The 10,810-nt window shown below is 30.9% G+C and overlaps 2 protein-coding genes across 13 annotated transcripts; one reads left to right on the top strand and one right to left on the bottom strand.

Annotated features, from left to right (window-relative positions):
• Positions 1–1,716: 1,716 nt before the first annotated feature.
• Positions 1,717–3,687, top strand: LOC124530796. 7 transcript variants are annotated; one of them, XM_047105101.1, is made up of 4 exons: positions 1,717–1,820; positions 2,145–2,163; positions 2,936–3,284; positions 3,384–3,687. In XM_047105101.1, the coding sequence occupies exons 1-4, from the start codon at positions 1,787–1,789 to the stop codon at positions 3,585–3,587; spliced, it is 606 nt and encodes a 201-aa protein (XP_046961057.1). In that variant the 5' UTR covers positions 1,717–1,786; the 3' UTR covers positions 3,588–3,687. The 7 variants fall into 7 exon arrangements, with proteins under 7 accessions (XP_046961057.1, XP_046961056.1, XP_046961058.1 ...); XM_047105100.1 differs by having other exon boundaries at positions 2,933–3,284; XM_047105102.1 differs by having other exon boundaries at positions 1,772–1,790; positions 2,933–3,284.
• A 672-nt stretch (positions 3,688–4,359) lies between these two features.
• On the bottom strand, positions 4,360–8,287 carry LOC124530795 (RNA-binding protein 39). 6 transcript variants are annotated; one of them, XM_047105092.1, is made up of 10 exons: positions 8,106–8,287; positions 7,663–7,717; positions 7,087–7,135; positions 6,881–6,938; positions 6,549–6,628; positions 5,927–6,461; positions 5,572–5,838; positions 5,279–5,494; positions 4,979–5,103; positions 4,360–4,787 (listed from the first exon to the last, which is right to left on the bottom strand). In XM_047105092.1, the coding sequence occupies exons 4-10, from the start codon at positions 6,881–6,883 to the stop codon at positions 4,499–4,501; spliced, it is 1,515 nt and encodes a 504-aa protein (XP_046961048.1). In that variant the 5' UTR covers positions 6,884–6,938; positions 7,087–7,135; positions 7,663–7,717; positions 8,106–8,287; the 3' UTR covers positions 4,360–4,498. The 6 variants fall into 6 exon arrangements, with proteins under 6 accessions (XP_046961048.1, XP_046961050.1, XP_046961047.1 ...); XM_047105094.1 differs by having other exon boundaries at positions 6,881–7,135; XM_047105091.1 differs by lacking the exon at positions 7,087–7,135.
• Positions 8,288–10,810: the final 2,523 nt, after the last annotated feature.

Genomic DNA, 10,810 nt, shown 5'->3' with positions numbered 1-10,810 from the left:
ACATCATTGCATGGGATATTATTTTTAATTAATTTTGTGGAAACTTTAAAGAGTCAAATTCGTTCATGTTACGAATAATACGAATTCCTACCAGCATCCTTTCTGGTCATTTTATTTCGGCTGCTTTGAAATAAATTCCTTGTTTTTATACATTTTTGAAAACTAAGAAAACGGTTGTTTTTAAAATAATCTGCAGAACAAGTTCCATAATGTTTTTTTTAGTTTTTAAGGCATTTTTGAGGAAACATAATTTTAAAAGTATTGAAATAATATAGTTTTCCGTCTCCTATTTTTAAATTTGGGCTGATAATGATTATTTAAATATTTACAAATATTAAGTGTTTATTTGTTTTTACAAATCAGAAGAAAAAAAATAGAATTTTAGTGACATTTTTTTCTAAATAAATTTTTGAAGTTGCATTTTTGACAAATTTTGAACAAAGCTAACATGATAATTCAAAAATAAAAAAAATCAAATAGTCACCCCTACCACCTCCTAGCGGATGTAGGTCGAATTACCAATATGTATATTAGATTCTTAGTTCTTATATATAAAATTGACGCTTTGTACGGGAGGAATATTAAGCCAATTTTTTGTACAATATATTTAATTAATCAAAGTAGGTATGCACCGTTGTTATCTATGTACCTACTTTTGCAATCTCATAGGTAGGTCATTGATCCCTTCACTAAAAAAAAACTATGGGGCGAAAATTAATAAATGTATAAAATGGTAATCTGTTAAAGAAAGGCTGGGTAGTACGGTGGATGTCGCAGACATTCCAATTGTAGCTCATCTAACTTTATGATAGTTTGCTGTGCAGTTTGTGGTAAACAAATAAATAACTGTTTTCAAAACTCAAATGTACCAGCAAAAAAAATTATAAATTTGAATTTCGAATTTTTCAACTCTGAGGGGATATTTCAGATCAAAGTGGCCAGACAAGACGCTAATTTCATTTTCAAGGACCCAATATTATATACGGATTAATATAACAGTGTTTAAACTTGATTTTTGTTATGGTTTTATTTCAAATGGGGTTTTAATAAAAATTTGATTGCTTGTCATTTATTTATTGTTAGTCGTTGTTTATTTATTTCACTGTATCTGTCATTTATTTTATTACATAATATAAGGTCAAAACAGTTCCCCGTGAAGTATACTATAAATCCTACCCTGCTGAAAATATTTCTTCACCATTCTTCCTTTCTTTCTATTCTAGTGCCAAAAACAAATCTTAATGCAGCAAGACCAAGAAAACATATTTATATTTTATTATTATAAAATTCTACAACTTAATATTTGCACTTTATTTAATTCTGTTGTTTTTTTAGTACGAAGACTACTTTCAAACGTTGAAGTAAAATTTATTTAAAAATAAAAACAAAACACAATCATGAAATCAGTATTCAAATACAGCTTTTTTCTCAATTTTAATGTTTTAGAGCAGCGCATTAATGGTGTTCTATGTTATAGGTAAACGCACTATTTTATATAAATGCGTAACAAATAATATGACTATCATAATATAAGTATCAAAATTGGTGATAATAACACTGATTGATATTGTAGTTTTATTTCAACGATTCTATACTATACAAGAATTAAAAATGATTCTGGAGCGAAAATAATTCTCGTACCTAGCAACACTGGTAACCTACTTATCTCATTAGTTGTACAATTTGTATTTTGTATCTAATATACATACTTGTCCATGATGGTTGTATGTGTATTCAAAGAGTTAAAATCCACTACGTTATATTGTAAAAGTTTACCATTAGTGTAATGCGTATGTCTTCGAGAATTATTGTTGTCAAATGTTTGTGTAATTAGTTTTTAATTGTAAAGAAAAAAAAAAACATTAATTGTTAAATCGTAATCCTAGTACCAATTAAAATATATATCTTAAAAGCAATTTGTTAAACAATATATAATTAAGAAATATTCTATTCCTCAACTCTTTTTGTTTTTACAATAACTACTACGTATCTACTATCTACTATTAACAAATGGGCTGTTTTCCATAATAATTAATATGAGCGAATTGTATTTGTTGCATCATTTTTAAATGCCGTAGGCTCTATATATTTTTTAACAATCCGAGAAAAGATACCAAAAACAAGCATATATTTGTATGGTTCAGTTCTGGAAATCGGTGAGAGGTGAATGCAACGTAAACCTTGTTACACTTTATTAAGATTAGTTAAATACCTAAACGTAACTAATAAAAAAATGTCAGTGCCTAATGTTCCCGTAGGAGACACTAACATATTGCTAAATTCCAACCTAGATCAATGGTAAATATAATTACATTTTTATTTGAATTTAATTACCTACATAAATGAACTAACAAAAAACCTAATTTAAAATTGACCATTGTGATACTGCTAGACGTCAATAACATTAAATATGATAAGAATGTCAAATGCTCAGCAGAGTGGGTAAACATGTAATATAATTGTTTATACTTACTGATAATACCTACATTTATACATTACATACATTTTTAAAGTAGTATTTCATTCATTACAATTCAAGTTAGTAGGTCTTACCAGTAATTATTTCTACTTAGCGATGTTTCGACGTATTTTTCTATTAAATATTTTTACATTACAATGTTTTATTTTATTATTTCATATAAGTATCACGAGTACCAATGGGTAAGTTTAGATTAAATGAAAAAAAAAAAACTTTTTTTTACTTAATATTATTTTCAAGGATGGTGGTGAATATTCGGGACCTTTTAGTATATATGTTTAACTATAAACCTACCTTCTTTTTTTAAATATGCTTTAAATCATTTATTTAAATTCCACCAATAGAATTATAATATGCAATTTTTGTCATTGTACTTATTATAAATTAATTATTTAGATTACTTTGTATGAATTATAGCAAGTATATGTATTAATATTAATTATTATCTTTCAGCAGTATTTCGGGTACCGATGAAAAGTACTTATTTGATTTTACAAAAACCGACGATGTGGATGGTTGGCAGGAACAATCTGATACTGTTCGTAGTGTAGGAATGTCGAAAGCAGTATTTGTGATACTTAAGAATTCTGAATTTAGAAGAGCAATATTTTTTGCCTTACTTAATCCTCAGCCAAACGGTGCAGGTTTTGCTGGTATACGAGCTCTTGGCTCATATGACCTATCAGGACTCACAAAATTAAGCCTCCTTTGTAGAGGACAAGGTCAATTCAGTGGATTTAAAGTAGTTTTGAGACATAAAGGATTAAATAATGAGCCCAATTATTCGTTCGAACAATATTTTCAGGTTTGTATCATTTTATAGCGACACATAAATCATTCTATAAACATTTTACCAACATTTAAATAAGTATTATTACTGATATATATTGTTTGGAAATTACAGGCCCCCAAGGACGAATTTGCAGTACGTACCTTACCATTCTCGGAATTCAAAGCTTATTACAGAGGGAAACGTGTTAATAACAACGAGACCTTGGATTTATCACAAGTGACCAGTATTGGTATTCAGATGTACGGTGGAGTTTATCAAACGATTAAACAAAAAGGACCAGCAACTTTAGAAATTGATTGGATAAAAGCTGAATAAACTTAAAAAATTGAAAATACTAATAGATAAAGTACTCGTTATTTAGTGTCGATTATGGTTAATGTAATTATAAATAATAAAAATATCATTCAAAAGCTGATTGTGTCTTTTAAATAAATAAATATTTAAAATTTAATTTAATCGATGTAATTTTACTGTATGAGTTAATTGTAAGCAAGAAATAATTAGGTACTAGGCTCTAACATTTTTTCCTTCCTTCCATTATCATTTTTAATATTCATTCAATTTACAAGCAAACAGAATTTTGTTCGCACATAATCACAATTATATTATATAAAATGAGAAAATCGAGATTTTCCTATCAAGCTGCACCATTGCGAGGTGGGTGACAGGTTTCAAGTTATGTTACAATATTTTCGATAAGTGGTCAATCGTCAAAATTAAAGAACAAATCATAGAAAGGAAAAAGGCTCCGTAATATCCTATTTGTGTAGGTTAGACTAATATAAATCATTTATAGTTTCACCCTTAGAAACCCAATTTACTTTTTATATTGGATGCATTATTAAACATCATTGCACTTTCGCACATGAGATTTTTTTAAAGTATAGCAGTTTTTTATTGAGATAAATTTTAATTTTTACAATATTTCAAATCTTGTATGAATGTTGATTCACGTCGCATCACTCTTTATAATTAGAAAACTAGGTTGATTAAAAATATACTTGGTAAGGTATTAAATTCTATAATATGTTTATGAGTAATTTGACCAAATTTCATGTTTCACTCCAATGAGAAAAAAAAACTTCAATTATGTTGAAATCACATATAATGTGTTATTATATTGCCTAAAATACAGAACACCACTAGATATCCTAAATAAAAATGTTAACTCAATAGTCTTTATTACATTTAAATTGCTTTGCAGTAAATGCTTAAATTGTACGAATTTATCGTTGTCGAGTTGGTAGAAGCAACGTAAGTGCTGTCATCGCGTCAGGAAACAAGGAGTGGTAATTGACGAGAGGCACATATGCTGCAGTGATGACGCGACCTGCAAACCATCGCCCGTGTAGAGAGTTGACCGATGCCACGGCGGTTGCTATGGTTGGGCATTTGCAATATACATTCCCCTGGGGGGAGGCTTTGTCAACATAAACATGTAACACACCTCCATGTTTATTGCACTCACTGATAACATCATCTCTGATTTCAATATCCCAACTTGGATTTGTTTCTCTGTAATAAAAGAAGAAGAATAAATAAATTATTTTATAATGAGAGATAAAAATATGATATTGTTGAATTTCTTTGTTTATTAAGTTACTGTTATATCAACATACAAATAATACAAAACCAGATTATGTCACATTAATTAATATTATAATTATAACAAACTTTTTTAAAGTAATAATTTATTAAATACATACGTGGCTGGGTCAAACATGTTATTGAGCATGAAGCATTGAGTTGCTATTGGTGGGGCAACTTGTGGTTGTGGTGCAACTAGTGTTGATCCTGCACCCATGAGCACAGAAGCAGCAGCTGGAGGTATCTATTGTAATAAAAAGTTATTTTATGAAAAATAATGATACATTTGGTTAACTTTTATATTTTTAAACTCAATAAATCTTTACTAAAATTTGAGCATGTATATTTTTTTTAATATAACTCGTATATTTTAATGCAACAAAGAACAATGATTGCTTTCTTTATAAACATTAACTTACTTGAAGCCCAGTGCCTTCCGCAAGTTTGAACATGAGTTGCAAACGTCCTGTTGCACCAAGATCGACACCAGCTCTGTCTAGCTCATCTGCATCAAATCGTGTACTAGATCCTCCATCAGTTCTTTCTGTTACATTACCTACTTTCATGGGTCTGCCTGCTAATTCAAATCCATTTAGTTGTTCCATAGCTTTTTTTGCATCAGCTGCATGATGAAACTGAAAAATAATTTAGTAATATATTTCCTTGAAAGATAGCTCAATAACTACAATTATATGATTAATATGATAATTACTGTTAGAAATCCATAGCCCTTGCTTTTTCCTGTGTCAGGATCAGTCATTAATTGAATGTGATCTATTTTGCCAAAAGGTTCAAATATTCCCCTTAACATATCTTCAGTGATGTTAAAATGTAAGGAACCAACATACAATCTCGTTGGTCCATTGCTAGTTTTTGGTGCCAAATTTGGCAATGTGTTTCCTACTCTATTTTTCTCTGCCTGTGTATGTTGAACAATTATTGGTACACCAAGTAATTTTTGTCCTGTCAGTCCAAGTGCCTACAATAAAACAATTATAAATTAAAGCAAATTCACAAAATCATTATAATAATCAATAGTTACGGTGGATTTTTTTTAAAATAATTACCAATGGTACAGACTCAGCATCCTTAAATTCGATATATGCTATTCCCTTAAATCTTCTTGTTTTGTTACATGTAATAAGTCTGACATCTCGTACTTTACCAACAGAGGAGAAAAATTCTTCTAAATCCTTGGCTCTAATACGTTGCGATAATTGCATGCAAAACACTGTACGTAAATCTCTCTCTTCAGGTGGCAAGTCATCAAGTTTTGGCTCAACGCCTCTAGATTTAGACCTGTATTCAGTCCTTTCTTTCTCATCACTACGCTCCTTTTTGTTTGACCGGCGGTCTCTACTTCGGTCGCGTTCTCGGCTGCGCTCTTTGTCCTTACTGTTACGTCTTTTTTCTTTTTCTCTCTCACGTTCTTTTTCCTTGTCGCGATCTTTATCTTTGTTACTACGGTCTTTATCGCGATCACGACGATCTCGATCTCGGTCTCTATCACGTTCTCTGTCCTTCTTGTCATCTCTGTCCCTTGATCGGCGCGAATCCCTATCCTTATCACGTGATCTTTTTCCATCCTTTGATCTGCTTCTTCTACAAAATTTAATATATTTGTTATATTTCATTTTAAATACTCAAACAACATAGTCCCAAAAACTTAATTAAATAATCAACTCTTACCGTCGACTGCTTTCCTTTTCTTTATCTCTGTGCTTATCAGAATACTTGTCCGACCGATGCTTTGAAGAGGAAGTGTTATCCTGTCACACAAAGCACAAGGTAGAAGCAGCGCCACAGCAACACACGCCGAGTGAATAAATAAAAATAGCATTAGTTTATTGAATAAATTGTATGAAACAAAGTGTGAGTTTTCATTAATGACATCATATGAAACAATGTCATTAGATGAAAATCACATATGTGGTTTGTTTCCTATACTACAGACGACTGCTTTCACAATCATTGTTCATCCTAGAGGTGGTTGTTCAAGTCGGTCCCTGGTCTACACTTACCATTTGGAAAACCACTGACTAATGATGTACACAGCGCTAACATCACACAGGGATACTTCTGTAAAAGATTTACGACCCATCAGCGCATGGTCTGTTTCAATTTTTAAATACTGACTTGCAATGCATTTTCTATTAAAATGTTATGTTTAAAATATATTTCATAAATTAATGTAAGATGAAAAAATTAAGTATAGTATAGTCGATACCTCATTTCGGTCAGGTCGGTGAAGTATGCTGGACAATTACCACAAAGTTCTATAAATACAAGAAATGATTCGCAAGTTTAATTTTGTTTTATAAATTTTCAGTGCCTACATAACTGTTCAAAGATGCCATTTATAATCTATTTTGGACATCTTTAATCAGTTTAACCCATGGAGTTAAAATGCTCACAGCACCTGATGCTTAAATTTCGCATATAGTTTATGATTTGTTATAATTATAGTAGGTCTACAGATTAAGTATGAGTTTATATACCATATAATGTGTTTACTAAATAATTGATACTGAAAATTGTAATGGAACTAGAAATATCTGCCATTTGGAGAATAGAAAATATTTTTTAAAGAGAAGTAATTTCAGTTACAATACCAAAATATATGTTATATATTATGCTTATAATATATGTATAGAAAATGAGTATACTTTGGAAAAGTTTATCAAGTAACTATTTTTTATAATTATGATATAGAAATTAATTTAATCTATTTGTATAATTACTTTTACTACATGACAAAATTTTGACCAAAAAATATAAGGATAGAAGAGATCTATTTGCTTACCGATTTGTTATACGGCGCTTCTAGCATAGCCTCAACATCTAAATCTTCAGCCATCCTGAAATAAAATTCGGCAATTAATTACCTGTGTTTTCTGTTCAATGTTTGTTAAAGAAACTACATAATAAAAAGGAACATACGTAATCGATTATATGTAATAATGATGTAGAGTTGTTTTATACTTTTACTTATTATCTCGAAATATTACAGCAAGTACTAAATTGTGATTTTGAGATCCAAGTTTAGGCTAATTTGCAAGTCGGTAAAATTTAAATGATAAATGAATGGGAATTTGATTAATATACTGAAAAGAAAGAACCTAAAAATGATGTTTCTGAAATAATGCCATGTTGATGTCAAAATTAGAATTACAAAATGGCGTACACATTGCTGGATTTTTCGATAGCTACAATGATATTATTTTTATTTAATTTGTAGATATTTACCTTAGACTATAATTGTCCGCTGTTAGTGAGACAAAATTGTAATATTTGAATATATTACTTAGAGCAATAATCTGTAAATAAAAAGTAGAAACTCAAAGCTTTTTCCTTTAAAAAAATATCAGTTCAAGGTACGCGTTGACGGCTGACAGTTGACAATTTGAGTGTTGGACTTTGGAGAATTGAGTGATGAGTCTTGCCCTCGCTTGACACTAGATACAGATAGATAAAATTGAGTAAAGAAGTATTTTATGTGATATCCAATTATCCATTTATCTCAGCCTCTCAGGTAAGTGTTTGCTAGTGTTGCTAATGACTCAGTACTGACTAATAAATTTTATGAATTACGACGAATGGTAACGAGGTATATTTTAATATTTAAGGCGATTTACATAAACATGCACGAATTTGTTTTGGGTAAATGTTTTTTTTTTTTTTTAATACAATTATACGATTATAATTTAACTGAAAATTGTTTGTATTTTTATTCGAATTTTATTGATATTATATATAGTTTAACTCGCTTTTCAGACTAGTTTACTGTTAAATTTTTTTGTTATTGTATGTATTTAAATTCTACGTAAACTTTAAAGTTTTATTATTATTATTATTAATAAAAATAATTATTATTAATATTATATTATTATTTATTAATTACTGTGTATCGTAAAATATAAATCAAATTACAATTCCCGATCCTAATATTTTGAACAGGTACAAATTAATTAAAATTAATATATTGAAATCAATTAATATTAAGGCGATATTTCCGAAAAAATAGTACTTAATGGACTCAATTAAATAAAATTACAATATATATAATGCCACATTGTATATACATATCATTACAGGATTGTGTCCCAATTCGATATTACAGCACTTTAAAAAAAAATTTAAAATATCTATTCATGTTATAATATAATACTAAATTATATATTCCAAGCAGCAATTATTGTGAGTTGACTCAGGCTGCAACAAAACAAATCAACTCTCAATGTGATAGTTGTCTGCTAGTACAACGTGCTCGTCAGTGGTGCTTCCTTGAGCAACTTGGTTCGCCCGGTGGGCACCGATAGCAACGACGGTCGATGTCTGCGGCATACATATCCATCTGGGGCGCACAGACTCAACTGGCTTAGGACATCAGCATTATAGACTACACCTCTCAAACCCTTAAAAATATATATTACAAGGACTAGCTCTCTCCTTACTCTCAGGTGCATGATATCCAACCAAACCTAAGACAAATAAAGCTGGGTACATCAATGGGTAATAAAGATACACTCCATACTGCTCCATATACAAGTATCTAGTAAATTTATTCTGGACGTGCTCCAAATTCATACTATATTTGGTTTCATATGAAACCTAAACTTCGATATGCTTTTTTGCAATATTTTACTATGTGATTAAGAAACGTTAGCTCAGTCCTAAAACTTACGCCCAAATCCCTAACCTCTGAAACTCTTGTCACCTGTACCCCCTCAATAAAATAGTCATTTAGAATTGGAACATGTGCGCGAGAGAAGGAAATCACCGCAAATTTTTGCGAATAAAATTAAACCGATTTTATTTACTCCATTTAACTACTCTATCTATATCTCTTTGCAGCCTCGCACAGTCACTGAGTTGTTCGACTGTGAGAGATAACTGAAGAACTTCTGCAAACAGCAAACATTTCGCATTCTTCACTACGTTTGGTAGATCATTGATCATTAAAACAAACTGCAAAGGTCCTAGACTGCTTCCCTGACTTACACCGGATCTTGTAACATATGGTTGAGACTGATGTAACTTGTGTTCCACATATTGTTGTCTGTCGAAAAATGTAAGTAAATGTGGGGTGAACCCAAGTGATGCTTACACTACATCGACATCAACACATTGCTATCTACTAAATCAAAACCTTTTTTAAAATCAAAGTACGCTACGCCAATTTGTCCTCCTCTATTAATTGGTACAGTGTGAGACATATGCGAGAGAACATTATTGGTAGTGATTATTCTCGTTGACCGAAACCCGTGCTGAGAGTCTGATATTTGGGCTTTCACCTTTGTATAAATACTTTTGTAAATAGTTGACTCTAGTATTTTTGCTGGCGTTGGCACTGCAACAGGTCTATAATTATTCAGTAGTGTCCCCACTCCACCCTTTGGTACTAGGACTACCCGAGTAAGCTTCCACAAAACTGGAAATATAGCTATTTCTTTTCACAGATTACAAATATAAAGCAAAGGCTTTGCTAAAACTGATCCAGAATCACTAAAAATATAGGGTGGTATGCCATCTGGCCTTATAGATGTTTTGGGCTTAAGCTATTTTCTAAAATAGCTTAAGCACGCTCTAGCGTACCTTAATTCGTTCAATGTCAGTCGGTCTAAGTGTACTCGTGTTGCTCCATTTTCTCCCCCCGCAGCTGCCACCGCCAACTTCACAATGAGCTCAGCTTGCTCTGTGCTATAAACTGAATAGAAGTAGCTAGCAAATTCTACAGCGCCTTGTTGAGATGTTAACGGTACTCCATTCTGTACTGCTTGCGTACCTCTGGAATTTTTTTATCGATATTATATAATTCCTGAATGATAATGGATCTTTCAGTTACTGACTTTGAACATGTTCCCCATAAATTCTGTGCTGTAACAATGTCATATTTTTCACTTTTCTCCTACACTGAGCAAACGTTTCGTAATTATCATACGACTTAGTCA

Source organism: Vanessa cardui, chromosome 7 (genome assembly GCF_905220365.1).
Source record: "Vanessa cardui chromosome 7, ilVanCard2.1, whole genome shotgun sequence".
Classification (NCBI taxonomy): domain Eukaryota; kingdom Metazoa; phylum Arthropoda; class Insecta; order Lepidoptera; family Nymphalidae; genus Vanessa; species Vanessa cardui.
Note: the sequence above shows the minus strand (reverse complement) of the source record. Positions and strands in the feature narration are given on the sequence as shown.

Excerpts from the sequence above, each read along its gene's own strand:
- LOC124530796 (XM_047105096.1), top strand. The coding sequence starts at position 2,168 with ATGCAACGTAAACCTTGTTACACTTTATTAAGATTAGTTAAATACCTA. Across the intron at positions 2,299-2,932 it reads AATTCCAACCTAGATCAATG|CAGTATTTCGGGTACCGATG; the intron begins GTAAATATAATT and ends ATTATCTTTCAG. Across the intron at positions 3,285-3,383 it reads CGTTCGAACAATATTTTCAG|GCCCCCAAGGACGAATTTGC; the intron begins GTTTGTATCATT and ends TGGAAATTACAG.
- LOC124530795 (XM_047105089.1), bottom strand. The coding sequence starts at position 7,716 with ATGGCTGAAGATTTAGATGTTGAGGCTATGCTAGAAGCGCCGTATAAC. Across the intron at positions 6,462-6,548 it reads GAAAAGGAAAGCAGTCGACG|AAGAAGCAGATCAAAGGATG; the intron begins GTAAGAGTTGAT and ends TAAATTTTGTAG. Across the intron at positions 5,495-5,571 it reads AGGGCTATGGATTTCTAACA|TTTCATCATGCAGCTGATGC; the intron begins GTAATTATCATA and ends ATTATTTTTCAG.